The following is a 16,004-nucleotide window of genomic DNA, read 5'->3' as shown; positions in this document are numbered from 1 at the left end:
ACAAAGAACCGTAACATACTAGCATTCCTCCTACCAAATTGTGAGGGTACATATATATCATCAAAAACTACCCCACAACAAATTAATTGCAACCATTCAGCCAATTTTTTAACGCTTATAGTCAGAAATTTCGGTTACATCTCATAATATCTTCACCAATTCCTGTTCTCTCTCTCTCTCTCTCTCCTATATATATACGAAGAAACCAACAGAAATTATGAAGGAAAAGCATCAAAACATGTACAAAATAATGGCATGCATTAATGGGAAAATGAAGTACATTTGTGGGGTGTTAATTATCCTCCTTATGGCCGTTGTTTGTGAAGCTGGCGTCCCTGCAGGCGCAGTTTCCGGATTCATTCAACCAAGAGACGCCCATTTTGCACTAAATGGATCTCCCTTCCTCTTCAATGGCTTTAACTCGTATTGGATGATGGTTGTTGCTTCAGAGCCAAGCCAAAGGTACAAAATATCGAGTGTGCTTCGCGAGGCTTCCGCTGCTGGGCTCACCGTCTGCCGGACATGGGCATTTAGCGACGGAGGTTACCAATTAAGCTCTCCAAATATCTCCGGGCATTTATGATGAGCACGTCTTTCAGGTTATTTCACTTCTCTCTACTTTCTTCTTTCTTTTTTTCTATTCAAAAATAATATGACAGAATTTTCCTCCAAACTGAATTGAAGGAATTTCTTCCAACTCAATCTATAAAAATGACATGTGTCCTTTGAACATATGAGATGTACATATTTTTTTAAGAGCAGGGACAAAGTTGGAATTAATCTTTCTAAAAACTCATATGCATTTCACATCTTAATAACAAAAAGGACACTAGTTCAACTCCCTCTCTCCCCTCTTGTGTGGACAAGTAAAAAAAAAAAAACAAAAAAACAAAAAGGACACATGTCATTTTTATAGATTGGGATGGAAGAAGTTCCTCCAACTCAGTTTGGAGGAGAATTCTATCCAAAAGGATAGGATAGGCAGGGGCGACAGGAGTGGCTTCCTACCTAAGCATGAACATATATATTAGTACCTACTCGCTAAGAACCAAAGACAGAAAGGATTTGAACAGGGAGATTGCAAATGCTCCCTCAAGTCGGTTTCAACCATACTCAACTTTACTCAAAGCACTAGTGGACACTTAACCGGTGAAATGGGAATAATTCCAAGCCATGCTGGGCGTCGGTCGATGTCGATAGAAAAATTTTTGTTTCGTCAAAATGTTGGTAAAGTCGGTAATTTCACCGACTTATTCCACCAAATTTTTGTCCCGACACTCATAGGCAGTCAATTCGGTAAAGTCGGTATGTGAAAAAATTGAAAATTATCGACGAAGTCGATCGGTAAAATCGGTTTGGTTAACAAATTTTATTTCGCCTACCGAACCGAATTTGTCGAAAGAAAAAAAAATTAAAAAAATGTTTCGCCTACCGCTCATTGGTTAATCGGTGTCGGTAGAAGTCGGTCGGCTATCAGTCGGTAGGCGGTCAAAAGTCGGTAAGCGGTGAATTTGCTCAGGCCTAATTCCAAGCGTTTTCATTGCGGGATTTGAATCCCAAACCACTTGGGAGTGAGATAAGTGGCACTGGACCATTGGCTTCGGTGGTTCTTGCCTCTCTACTTGATCATTTGCATGCATAATGCATTGATTTGTAGCTTCTTTGAAATTCTTATTATTACTTTTAGCGATTCTCAGGGACTTGATTTTGTGATCTCGGAGGCAAGAAAGTATGGAGTTCGTTTAAATTTGGCTTTGAGTAACAATTACCAAGACTATGGAGGAAGACCTCAGTACGTGAAATGGGCTAGAAGTGCTGGCGTGGCAGTCAATGGTGATGATGATTTTTACACAAATGCAGTCGTGAAAGGGCACTACAAGACCCATGTGAAGGTAAATATTATAGGAGAGCTGCTTTCTTCGGATATCATTTACATAGAAATAAATGCTAAACCGTTAAACCGCAACTTGTCTCAAAAGCTTGATTAGCTGATAGAAAATGGTAGACTTAATCATTTAAATTATATTCTTATACATTTCCTTACGTGTGAGCTCAAATTTTCACTCAGCAAGTAAGGCTCAACAAGTGAAATTTTTAGCTGAAATAGAGGGTAAATTATAGAGTTAAGGTTTGCACTCATAACATCTGTCTCTGATACCATATTAAATCACAACTTGTTTTAAAAGTTTAAGCTAACAAAAAATTGTAGAGTTAATCATTTAAATTATATTCTAACACTAACATGTTGCCTCTTTTTTGTTTTTTTCTTCTTTTTGTCTGTTATATCTATGGTTTTGTCACAGAAAGTGCTAAATAGGATGAACACAATCACTGGAATTGCATATAAAGATGATCCGATGATTATGGCTTGGGAACTAATGAATGAACCACGCTGCAAAGTTGATCTCTCTGGCAAGACCATAAACGTGAGCCATTAGAGCCCTAACTTGACAATTTATAGCAATATATATATATATAGACATAGATGCTCTTGTAAAGTTATTGTATTTATTCAAACAGGAATGGGTTCAAGAGATGGTTTCCCATGTTAAATCCATTGACAACATACACTTATTTGGAGTTGGCATGGAAGGTTTCTATGGAGACTCAATTCAGGATCGAAAGCAATACAATCCTCAAGGTTTCCAAGTTGGAACAGATTTTATAACCAATCATATGATTAAAGAGATTGACTTTGCAACCATACGTGCATATCCTGATGTCTGGTAAGCTCAAAATTTTCAGAAATATTCACTAGCACTCTCATCCGACTAGCCAAAATAACCTAAATTTTGTCTAGCCACAATGCTAAAATGGATATAAAATGCTATTTGCATCCGGCTCACCAAATTGCTGAAATATTTGGTGAGTGTGAACCGTGCTCACCAAATCTTGATTTTGTTTTTGTTGAGCTGGGTGTAATTAAAATAGAGAATAAATCTATTGAACCAAATATGAATGCTCTTTATATTTTAAAAATTTCGATAACGTACAGGCTTTCAGGACAGAGCAGTTACTCGCAAACGACATTCCTGCAAAAGTGGGTGACAAGTCACTGGACAAACTCTAGAAGCATCTTGAAGAAGCCATTGATTTTCGCCGAATTTGGAAAATCAAAGAAAGAAGCCATCCATTACAAGGACTTAAGGAAATTATGTTCAACAGTTTTTTTATCCTCGAAGAAGCACCTCAGAATAATGGATGATAGTATTTATCATCATTTCAGAAGTTCAGATATTTAAAGCATCTGAGGTACAGATTTGCAAACACATGTAATGTCATCAAAATAACTCTAATTAAGAAAGAAAAAACTACTCTAAGAATAATAAGCGGCAGTTACCTGTGGATCCAGTTTGCTTAGCAAGGGATACATATTTTTTCAAAACTTCTTCTTGGATTCGAGCATTGTTATCATCATAAGCCCGAACAATCATAGCTAGGCAGGACATGTAATATTAAGTGCTCCTGACTAGTCTACAATAATCACGAAAAGAAAGTATTTTAATTGCGTTAAGTTCAAGATAGTAGGACATTCATAAAAGGGAAAAAAAAACTTTTAAAAAAAGAAAGAAAGAGGCAGTGGCTTCATTCCAGAGAGAAGTTGTCTCAACTAGAACAAGTAGAATCTTGTAACCAACTGTGACAGCAAGAACAATTGTGCCAAAGTAGTAAATGACTACATTTGAACTTTTAAAGTCATCTAGGTGCTCCTCCTAGACAATTTAATACCTTCTGTTTGAGCCTCATGTTATCAAGACACCCTTGAGAAAATTTACGTTATGAACTCATGGCCCTTAGTCATCTCAGCGTTGGAATAATATGATTCCATTGCTATAAATATGGATTATTGAAAGAATAAAACATGCATTAAAAATTTTGTTCATAGCAACTCATCTTAAGCAGTTACAGACATTTCCATGCAAATAAGATCCTGTTATTTAATAAAAGTATTTGAGTTGAATGCCTCATATTGATAGTTACCTTGTTGATTATAAGGTCTGCATGCTTCACAATCAGCAATAGTGTCTCGCCTGCAGCAGTACTGAGTACAGGAACAAGAGCTGGTAGTGTTGATAGCTCAAAATCATTTTTATCCTACAAATTATTTTAGGACATGAATACATTTTTCAAATAAAATATCAATTCCTTATCTAGATAGATAAAACATAAAAGAGATTCAGTATCATATGCAGATCCGTATTCATTTTTGTAATAAATCATGATGAGTAGTAAAACCGTGATATTAGTCCTTAGGCTTACTGTGCATAATTACAACTCTGTAAACAAAATGAATAAAATGGTTTCGCTGATAAGCACAAAACTACAAGTCAACCCCCACCTTTGAATACACATTCTTTTTGGGAGGGAGATTAACAGCTTTGGGAGTCTTCTAGCAAGATCATAATATAGCATGTTGGGACATTACTCAACCCAAAAACTTAAGTCAATGGGTTTGGACTCAACTATGCTATATTAACCACTCAACTATGGGTTTGGACATTTCTTTGAGGAGTTTGTAGTCTGTTTGGATAGGGTTAAATTGTTTAAGTTGTTTAGCTTTATCTGTCTGTCCTGTAACCTTCTTATGTTTTAATGAAATTTGGTACGTTACAAAAAAAAATACAAATAATAAATAAATAAATTAAAAAAAAAAAAAAAAAAACCACTCACTTGTTACATCTTTCTTTTTTTTGATAAATCACTCACTAGTTACATCTTTCCAAAGTGGGACTTCACATTTTTACACTCTGTACTCAGTAATCTCCCTCTAACGTGTGAGTCCATCATCACATCTCTACACTCCACCTCAAATGGAAGTTTTATTAATCTTATAGGTCATCTTCAGGATCACTTGTGTGCTATGTAGGCTTGTGTGTTCTATGCACGTTTGCCCCTACTCGAGGGACTCTTATCGATACACATGTCATTCACATTTGTCCTTATTCAATGGACCCTCGACCGTGCCATGCGCACCATCCCTGCTTGCAAAAGGGACTACTATCATCCACCACACCGCACACCACCCTTGGCTATAATACCAATTATTAAAGAATACTTTCGAAGTTTTCTAGTAAACCATTATATGACATGTTAGGATGTCATTTAACCCAAAAGCTTAAGCCTATGCATATTGGCCAAACTATGCTATATTAACTATTCACACTTATGATATTTTTAAATCTAGAACTCAACCTTTTTACACTCACACATGTATACTCAACACACTCTACGTATCACAATTCGTCCATTCAAAGTGAATTGGACAAGCAAATCTTCTAATCGATAATTGGGCCAAAGAAAGAACTTTAATTTAATTAGTTTATTGTTATCTCAATCCCACCCTCCCAGTGCAAAACTTATAAATATGCATATGATTTATAAGCTCCTTGTCAATCACTAGGCAACAACTATACTGAAGGCCCAGTTCTTATTTCCCTCATCGCAAATGCACAGCATACATGATTTCGCCAGGATACTAGAAAACAACAAATAATCAAGAGAATCAAGAATATATAGATTGTCCTCTGCATCATGTGGGGATTCTCCATTACAGAGATTCGAACCTACATCCTAGTACATACCCTGACCACATGGGAACTTTCTTAGGCCATTGAACCACCACCCTTAATGGTATCAAATTAAGGGTCTTGATATCACATAAATGTTGACATGAAAAATAGTTACATCAGTGAACAGGGCTTGATTTATTTGTTCAAGTTGTCGTGACAAATTTATATTTAGGACCTGAAAGATGCCGTAGGAAATAACATTATAAAATAGGCACAATTACACAAAGACATTAAGACTTACATGATTTGGCTTAGCAAGCTTACATCTACGATTGAAGACGACTTGAAAGAAATTCTACTATAAAAAAAATTATTGAAAAAAAAAATTGTAGAAATTAGTGGTGACTAAACAAACAAAGTCCCATTATACACCAAAATCACTATCGTCGAAACTAAAGAGAACTTCTTTTGCAAAAGAGAATTTCTCTAGTCTTCTTGACACAAATCACAATATTGACCGAAAATCTTCTCTATATATTTTTGGGCTCCTAAAGTTTCTTCGTTCCCTTAGAGCTTGAAAGCTGTGAATTTTCCGTGCATACCAATGTTGGGGATAAAATCACTGTATCCTGCCAAGACCCGTGAGATACGAAAAGAACGAAGAATGTGGAATAATAAGATTAGGTAATCACACATGAATCAAAATTTATGTGGTTCACTGCTAAGGGCGACGTCCACAAATTAAGTTGAAGCGAATTTCATTATTTGGAGAACATTACAAGAGGATTACAAAACAAGAGTGTTGTTTAAAGTGTTCAGTTTCTAAAACCTCGATAGAAAACCTTACTACTCTCTCTGATGTTTTCTCTCAGTATTTGACTTAGAAAAGCATAATTGTAAAGTCTCAACAAAGAGACTTAAATAGGTAGCAGTAGAAATCGCAGGTTATAAGGTGGTGTATCCAAACTGCCTAGCCACCTCGTTCGGATGCGTCTAGGGTTTGTGAACCTGTTACCCTGCCTGTCCAAACATACAAACGCACTATCAGGACATGACCAAACATTGGTGTTCTCAGTGGCTCTCGTTTGGATACCATTAAGGCAGTTTGTACATGCTTGATTTCTGGTACTCTCGGTGGCTCTCCCATTTAGGCGCTATAACAGCCCGTTTAGATGCACACGCATATAAACCAAATTTTACCAACTCTAAGAACTAGATCCACTTGCAAGAACACACTAGGTTTATTGTATGGGTGAGATGCCTGTTCCATATTTAAAATTGTTTGATCTTTATTTAAATTTGAAGCACAAAGGTTCATATTTTGTTAGCTCTGATATATATATATATATATATTGTTGTTTTGTACGTAGTGGTGTTTCTCAATGTATATAGCATTTATGAGTTATGATTGATGGTTTTATGAAATTGTAGATGAAGTCTCTGTCACTACTGCAGGCTGCTGAGTTGCTGCTTTCCTGGGATTCAAAATGGACTGCCCGATTTGACTATGCAAAGCAAGTCTTCGGAGAAGAGTCCAACTTAGTGTTTCGTTTAAAACGGCCGGGTTTGCTGTGTGTTTTGCATATACGTTTGTTCCCACGTTTTGTTTTCTTCGTCAATGTCCTTGGGTTGAAAAGTAGTTAAATTAATATGAACCATCTGTTATTTTAACATGAGATTATATGTTATTTTTACATAAGCTGAATCTTTCTAGAAAAGTTCCCTGAAGGGTTGACTATAGGTTAAATTGGTGAATGTAGAAGCATTTTCTCCTACTAAACCGAAAAAATCGGTTAATTCACCAATTTGATAAAGACAATAATAAATTTAAACTATTTCAATTAACTCGGTGTACGTAATAAGTTAAGTCGCCGGTCAGTTAGTTGTAAGCTTTTTATATTAGGCCAAGCTTATTTTTACGGGCCAAGATGAATTGTTTCTGGGGCCATATGGTTATTTTTTGGGCTAAACAAATGTTTATTGAACATATTTTTGTTCAAAACAAGTGATGCAAAAACCTAGTAAGAGTTAAAGTTAGTTCAGTTCGGTTAATCAATGAAATAAAAATTTTATAAAGTCAAAATAATTTTTTTTACTCCAACTACCGAAAGTCTTACCGATGGCGCGGCGATTCGACGGGGACACTGCAATTGAATATTCTGCCATCCCCTAATTCCCATGATAAATTTTCCGCACTCGTTTATATGCACAAGTTGAACGCAGAATTTTCCATGGCTCTACCATCCAGAGACCAGAATTTTCCACAACAAAATATCAAGAGGAATTATAGACCAGATTTGAACATGCATGAAGAAAAGCAGCCTCTATAAACAGACAAAATTTTAACCAAAAAAAAAAAATTAAAAAAGAAAAAAAAAAAAAAAAAAAACAGCCTCCACGAGGAACGCACGTATGTACCCCGCTAAGTTCCACTCTTTTTTTGTTCTTAATAAGTCATCACTAATAATAAGAATAATAATTATTATTATTATAAGAAGAAGAACTCAGCGCTAAAGTTTTGGCCTCTTTGTCTTGACCCACAAGAAGTGACATATAGGAAGGTTCTATTGGCTGAAATTTATAAGTTTAATTATTATCCATGGCAGCTACAAATTGCTAAATAAATAAAGTGTGTGAACTTTTATATTAACCTTCGTTTTTTTAGTATTATATTATATTATGTATTTCATATGAAAAATGCTACTTATTCTCTCAAGTGTCTGTTTTTTAGTATCCTTTGTGTTCTTCTTTTTTTTGTTTTTCTTTTCTTTAAAAAGAAAAAAAAAACAACTATTGAATAGCATTTCCATATTGGACCCATTTCCATATTATGATATATGTGTTGCCAAACTTTCCCTACCACAAATTAAGAAGCTCTCCACGTTTATCACAAAAAAATAAAAAGAACAAGAAAAAAGAGTCAAGCAAGAACCTTTAATTCGCCTTTAACTTGTGGCCTTTACTTTTTCTTTTTTTTTTGAAAAATGTATTACCAACTTATGAGATCGGACTATTACATATTATTTGAAAACTAATTTTTAGAGACAAATTTTGAAAAGTGTACCAGTTTTCTTACAACTTTTATTTTTATGGAATTAGAGGAGGTATTTATTTCGAGATTTGACTAATTAGGTGGTATAAATTTTGTTTTTTTAACGATTTACATTTAATTCCAAAAATTTTATAATAAAAAAGAAGAAAAGATATAGTACCGAAAAAGAGGGCAAAGCATAATTATTACGTGGCATAATGAGACCAAGTCATGAACTTAGACAAGTGGCCGAGAGAACAAATATCATAAGCAAGGCCTGACCCACTACACATGCAGCGCCACCATCCCTTGGAGGATGGTGGTCAAAAACGAGACAATTTAGAGATCAAAGAAAAAGAAAAAGAACGCACAATGCCAAAGAGAAAGAGAGACGTACGGATCGAGGCAACTGGCTGATCCAAAGAAGCTTCTTCACACATGTTTGTTTAGTACGTACTTGCATCATTAATGCTTCATGGTCATATGGTCTTACAGAGTTGGCCATGGTTGTTGCTTTGTTGCATATAAATGAGGCATGCAGCATGCATCCATCTTCAAGCTAATTAATACTTGGAGCGAGCTAGCTAACTAGATCCATGGAGTTGTGGCTCATCATCCTCCTATCTCTCTCTGCATGCTTTTCCATAAAAACCCTCTTCACTCTTCTCTTCTCCTCCAAAACCACAAAAAAGAATGAGTTCCCACCAGGACCCCCTTCTGTTCCCATAATAGGACACCTCCATTTACTTCCCAAATCAACAATTGAACTTCGTTCCCTCCTCTCTAACCTCTCCCAAAAGTATGGCCACATCATGACACTCCTCGTCGGCTCTAAACCCCTCGTTTTCATAACCTCCTACCCCATTGCCCACCAAGCCCTTGTTAAAAACAGCGCCATCTTTGCAAACCGCCCACCACTTGTCCCCGTCAGCTACGTTCTCAGCAACAAGCGCAAAGATATTGGGGGATCCCCCTACGGCCTTACTTGGCGTGTCCTTCGTCGTAATCTCATGTCCGAAGCTCTCCACCCTTCTAGCTTGAAATCCTACTCCTTCGCCCGCAACCGATCCATGGAAACATTGGTTAACAGCTTCAACCAATGTTCCAAGCAAGAGGGCGAGGCCGTACAACTCTTTGAGCATCTCCACCGCGCTGTGTTTTCCTTGTTCATTCTCATGACATATGGCGACATCGGTGAAGATGCAATTCGAGAAGTCGAACACATACAATATACATTTCTTGTCAGCTACGCTAAGTTCAGCGTCTTCGCTTCCTGGCCGAGATTGGGGAAGCTTGTCTATAGAAAGCGCTGGCAAAGGTACACTCAATTTTTAAAGCGTCAATACGACATCCTGATGCCTCATATTAGAGCTCGCCAGAAGTTGAAGCAAGAGAAGGGCGCCAAAGAAGTGGATTTGGTTACATACACAGACACCTTACTGGATTTGGAAATTTCTGAGGACGCCGGTAAGCTTGAGGAGGCCGATGTACTGAGCTTGAGCTCTGAGTTTATCAACGCAGGTGCCGACTCAACCGCAACGATGTTCCACTGGGTCATGGCGTATTTGGTGAAGCACCCGCGTATTCAAGCCAAGCTTTTTGGTGAAATCAGCCGAGTTGTGGAACAAGGAGCGAAGGAGGTTAAGGAGGAGGATTTGCAAAGGATTCCATATTTGAAAGCGGTGATCCTCGAATGTCTCAGAATTCACCCTCCAAACACCTCCTTAGTTCCACACACAAACACAGAAGATATGGAGTTATGTGGCTACACTATCCCCAAAAATACAACGGTGCTCATCGGAACAGCAATAATAGGGCGCGATCCAACGGTGTGGGAGAATCCTATGGAGTTTAGGCCTGAAAGGATGATGAGTAGGTCTAGTAGTGATGACGGTGGAGAAGAAGTGGGTGATGTGTCATCGTTTAAGATGTTGCCCTTTGGTGCTGGGAGGAGGATGTGTCCCGGTTACAAATATGGATCCCTTATTCTGGAGTACTTTGTTGCAAATTTGGTTTGGAATTTTGAGTGGAAAGCGGTGGATGGTGTTGATCTGTCGGAGAAGGAAGAATTCTTGGTCGTTATGAAGAATCCGGTGCGAGCTCAAGTTATCCCAAGAGTCAAGTAGATTGTAGATAGTACATACGTTGCTGTTAGTTGTTTGTGTTTGAATAATTATCATACGTACAAAGTGGCCTCATGTAGGACATGCATGTTACGTACCTTATTTATCGTTTTTTTTTTTTTTTTTTAAGTATTGTTTGTCTTTCGTTGGATTGATTGTATTACATCTTTGTCAATAATTGATACCAACTATCGCACCAAAATATCTATATAAATATCTTACCTATTTTCAGATATTTACATCGCATATATATATATATATATATATATATATATATATATGACCAACTTTCAGACAACCTAAGTTTAAATAGACTACTTCATCATAATGAAGGAAAATTTGAGCATTTTCCTATACATGTATAGGACTATAAATGAACCGAGCGGAATTGAGCTTTGTCAGTACTGGGTTGGCTCCTTATAGAGGACATATAATCAAGCCGGTCTCGAGCCCTTCCAATATCTGGGGCATCATATCAGTCATATGCATCATAGATCAATCATTCATATAGATTTTTATCTTCTTCTTTTTCCTCAACCATCTATAAAAATTTTATAGGTAAAAGTGTGAGTCTACGACTTAGTAAGTTCAAGCAAACTAACCATTTAATATGAGAGCCCCCATGTATTTGAAAATGTATCTCATCACTCGTACGTGTTTACTAAACAACCATGTATGCAAGGTTTTCACAAATGAGTTTTAATAAATATTGTATGGCTAAATGGTAAACTAAGTTATAGACAATTTGCTACATAGTAATAAATCAGAATAGTATTTCCTTGCATTTTCTTACTACATAATTAACTTCACATTTCATAATATGAAGCCATAAAATAGTTCATAACATAATAAGTAAAACATAAGTACTTAAAATCAACATAATTTAAGTACATAGCTTTGCACAGCATAACATATCATAACATACATATCATAACATACAAAATCCCCTCAATCACAAGCAATTTCGCCACCTCCATCCTAGAACAACTAAAAATTGCAAGAATCTCACCTTTCTTGAACAAACAAACCAAACCACAAAGAATCACAACCCAGAATTCGGTGGCTTCGGGCAGATTCTGGCTGCATTGCTCGGTGGAGGAGGCGTTGGTGGTTTAGGCGTAGATGAGTGGGGGTACTGTAAAAGGGTTTTTATTTTATTTTATTTTATTTTTTGCTCTATAGGGATTTCGGTTAGCTGATCGAGTGTTTTCATATACATTATATTTGGTGTTTTTAACTAGCATGTCAAAATTTTACTAGAGGCTGTAAAACTCTTATTTTACAACCCATCTTGATTGAAGGGACTCGATCTCTTATGAAAAACATTGCTAGTCTTGCAACTAGTTTTACCGAAGAAATAAAGTCTTTGAATTGGAGATGAAAGCAAACCAAGGAGAGTCATTCTCTTAAGGTGCACGAACCTTAAAAAGCCTCTAAAACCTATATGAATCTCCACTAGGAAGCTGTAACAACCATTCGAATGAAGCTGAAGCGGGAAAGGCACTAATAAAATTTGAAGCAAGTGTTGATGAAGAGTGGGTACTCTATATCTAGTAGTGCAAGTCTCCACTACAAGATCAAACCACAATGGCACATAGAGACTAAAACCCAAAAAATCCAAGGAACCCAACAATAAATACTTAAAAAATAAATAAATAAAGCAAAAAATGGAGATACAAATACAGCAAAACAACAAGTTTATAGAAGAATAGAAAGAAAAAAAAAAGTTTATAATAGAAAAACAGAAAATCAACAAAATAATCTTCAAATTTTAATTTAAAAAAATAGAGAAGGGTTAGAAAGTCAAACAAATGAACCTAGAAAAATTTCCAAACTAACGTGGCAAGGGTTTTTAAATTAAAAAAAATCTAATTCTCTCTCCCTTGTCTGCCACTCACTGTTTACCAAGTCAGTTTGAAAAATTTTCTGGGTTCATTTGTTTGGCTCCCTAGCACTTCTCTTAAAAATAATGATTGAGAATTGAAAAATCCAAATTACTCACATTTATTGTCAGTTAGTAGTACTTGAATCTGAATTATTAAAGGAGTAATGCTAAGGACCATATTTTTATCCTCCTAAAGCTGATGTGGCTTTCAAAATCACCATTGGATCAAAATTCAAGTATAATTCATCTAAAATTTAATGGTGATTTTAAAAGCCACATCAGTTTTAAGAGGATCAAAAGAGGATAAAAATATGGTTCCGAGCATTACTCTTATTAAAGGCTATATGTCTTAAATGAAGTTCATTTAGTTATTGTCAATTTATAAAGAAATTATAACCATCATTTTCATTATTGTCATTATTATTTGACAATTTTATAGCCTTCGTAATTAATGCAATTGGTATGTTTAGGTTGGACAATTTGTATGTTTTATCTTTCATCATTAATGTCATTATTATTGTGCAATCCTATAAATATTTTAATTAATACAGTAGACATATTAAGGCTGGACAATAATATTTATGGTTTGCCAAGCAAGTAATGTCATTTCGTATAAATATGAGTGTTTTCTAGGATAAAAATATTTGTGTTTACACTCTTTAAATCTACAAACTCATATGTGTTTATCGATCATGATGGCAAGGGTGGACTTAATTGTTTTCTTCCTGTGCTTTCTCTATCTTAGCGGAAATCTAGTTGAAGCTGATTGGGGATTATCTTTAAAGGAAGAACTGGAATTCAAGAAGCGACTTATAAATCTTAAAACTTCTGCAATTAAAAGAATCCAAGTAAGATTTCCAAAAGTTATTCTTTTAATTCTTTATTTCTATGCATATTTCAAATATTTTGTATAAGATACTGAACTAATGATCAGGATAAAATTCAAACTCCAGTCCCTATCCTAGCACTTCTATATAAGAGATTAAGAGGCATGCATGGGCTCATCAAGCCACGTACACTTAATCGTAATAATATAATTTAATGCCATATACATAATTTATATATCCTATTTTATTTCATATTATTAGACTCCAATATTTTTGAAACCGTTTTTAATTTATTGGCTAACTTTAAGGTAAAATAGGCACAAAGTAATGCTACAAGTCCTTCTTGTGTCACTTTTGTGTCCCTCCAAGAATGATGTGGTTCTTAAAATTTTCATTGGGCTTGTAATTAATCATTATTGAATTTTGATTTGAAATATGCAGACAAGAGATGGAGATATATACGATTGTATTGATTTCTACAAACAACCTGGCTTTGATCATCCTTTTTGGAAGAATACTACATTTGAGGTTTAACTGTTAATGCAAATCTTTTTTCTTTTCAAATACTAATTGATAGAACTGATATCGTTCTAACCTTTCAAGAGTATCATTACAGATGAAACGTAAGTTGTTTTTACAAGGAATGAGAGCCAAAGGGAATTTACCCTTAAATATTGGGCTAAAAGGTCCAGGGTGTCCTTATGGAACAGTTCCTATAATAAGAATCAGTAAATATGACTTGGCAAGAGCCAAAATGCTTTCAAAGATATATTCTTCAAATATCGACGAAGAACCTGGACATCATGTAAGAATCATTATTTTTTTTGTGCTAAAAAAAATGTATTACTTTTTGCTAGTGAATCTACCCTAGTGTTAGTGATGCAAGTGAATTAAGAATATGGTTATCTCATGCAGTATGCAATACTTCGAACAAAAATTGACCCCAATAGGAAGCTTGCTGGAATTGAATCATTTATTAGCTTATTTCATACAAAAGGAGTTACTGGGTCTCAGTATAGTGCATTCCAGATGACACTTTCAAATGGTTTTGACACCATAAAAACAGGTTTCACGGTAATTCCCTATTTTAAGATAGTTTATCATTTGCTAATTAATAGACCCAAACATATATATACTGAACAAATTTCTTTTTAGGTAAATCCTTTATTGTTCAAAGACAACCAAACTCGGCTATTTGCGCACCTCACGGTGGGTTTTTGTAGATTGTGTTGAGTAATTTCATTTTTGTTTTTTTTTTTTTTTAACTATTTGTAACAGATCAAATTAAGGATTTATATTTCATATTTTTCTATTGAGAGAAAAACCTTTTATTCTATGAACTCCTTCTACCAGATTGATGGAAGAACACAATGTTTCAATCAACAATGTCCTGGATATGTGCAAATAAATTCACAAATGCCTCTAGGTTGGCCAATAGATGTGACTTCTCTTATAGGTGGACCGCAATTTGCCCTTAAATTGCGAATCAATAAGGTATGAAAGGGAATATGTGATTTTAGATGTTCGTTAAATTACTGAACAAATCCATAGCCATGAATATATGTTTTACACTAAATTTTGTTTCATTTTTACTTACTATCACATGGTAGGAAATACTTGACGGGCCATATTCAACAAAATTTGTCTGGTCATTATACTATGAAGAAGAGAATTATCTAGTTGGTTTTTGGCCCCCGACACTATTTGGGAAATTGAGTGAGTTTGGCAATCAAGCTGATTGGGGAGGAGAAGTTTACAGTCCATTAGACCAGCCTAGTCCACCTATGGGTACTGGCCTTACTCTACCTGGGACAGATACAGACCATTTCGCTCATAGTCGTCGAATTGCAACTGCATATGAGAACGCAAAGTTTAATTTTGTCAATCCAATCGATTCAGAGGTGTATGCATCTAATCCAGATGCATACAATATTAAAGATTTAGGATATATCAATGAATATTTTGGACGTCTTATTTGTTATGATGGTCCTGGTGGAATCAAAGGAGCTTGAAACTGTAGTTTTACTAATTCCCATTTTAATAATAATGAGTTTTCTCAAAGTTATCTAGTTAATTTGTATTAAGTGAAATTTTTTAAATTCAAGAAAAGCTGATTGAAATATATGTGACAAGCAGGACCATTAGCTTCTTTCATTTTGTTGGTTATAAGACATTGATTGCACTCAATATGCTGTATATATATAACCAATATTCCCTTTGATATATATCCATTGGAGATTTCCATAAGCATATCCATATATTGATGCTTTCCAAAATGGTAATTGTATAATAAGTCCCCAAGTTAACTCTCCAAAATTTAAAAATCCTTAAGTTTTTTTTTTAAATTTAGATAAGACTCATCATCTCCTCATATATATATATATATATATATATATATATATATATATATGTGTGTGTGTGTGTGTGTGTGTGTGTGTGTGTGTGTGTGTGTGGCCACTTCCCAACCTTCGTTAATAAAACAGTTACAACTAAAACTATACCACCCAAAATAAATAGAGCTTATGAGGCACAATTTGAGTTTCCAACTATATATAGCTACGCTAATGGTCCAAACCAACTAGCCCAATGCAGCTCTGGGTCTGGTGCTGGTGGGGTGATTACCCCAAA

The 16,004-nt window shown here is 35.4% G+C and overlaps 1 protein-coding gene and 2 pseudogenes across 1 annotated transcript; all 3 read left to right on the top strand.

The window, feature by feature from the left end:
- The first annotated feature begins 250 nt into the window (after nt 1-250).
- Nucleotides 251-3,242, top strand: LOC132182054 (mannan endo-1,4-beta-mannosidase 5-like; annotated as a pseudogene).
- Nucleotides 3,243-9,135: 5,893 nt separating this feature from the next.
- LOC132183006 (cytochrome P450 89A2 pseudogene) lies at nt 9,136-10,667 on the top strand (annotated as a pseudogene).
- Nucleotides 10,668-13,241: 2,574 nt separating this feature from the next.
- Nucleotides 13,242-15,388, top strand: LOC132182056 (protein neprosin-like). Its single transcript, XM_059595263.2, has 7 exons — nt 13,242-13,397; nt 13,818-13,904; nt 13,993-14,181; nt 14,292-14,450; nt 14,532-14,585; nt 14,730-14,870; nt 14,987-15,388. Exons 1-7 carry the CDS (start codon nt 13,242-13,244, stop codon nt 15,386-15,388), a joined length of 1,188 nt encoding a protein of 395 aa, XP_059451246.2.
- Nucleotides 15,389-16,004: the final 616 nt, after the last annotated feature.

This window comes from Corylus avellana, chromosome 5 (genome assembly GCF_965113065.1).
Source record: "Corylus avellana chromosome 5, dhCorAvel1.hap1.2, whole genome shotgun sequence".
Classification (NCBI taxonomy): Eukaryota; Viridiplantae; Streptophyta; class Magnoliopsida; order Fagales; family Betulaceae; genus Corylus; species Corylus avellana.
The sequence above is the reverse complement of the archived record's forward strand: the minus strand, read 5'-3'. Positions and strand labels throughout refer to the sequence as shown.

Bases quoted from the DNA above. Each gene is read 5' to 3' on its own strand.
- LOC132182056 (XM_059595263.2), top strand. From the start codon at position 13,242: ATGATGGCAAGGGTGGACTTAATTGTTTTCTTCCTGTGCTTTCTCTAT. The intron at 13,398-13,817 runs GTAAGATTTCCA...TGAAATATGCAG, and splicing joins CTGCAATTAAAAGAATCCAA to ACAAGAGATGGAGATATATA. The intron at 13,905-13,992 runs GTTTAACTGTTA...GTATCATTACAG, and splicing joins GGAAGAATACTACATTTGAG to ATGAAACGTAAGTTGTTTTT.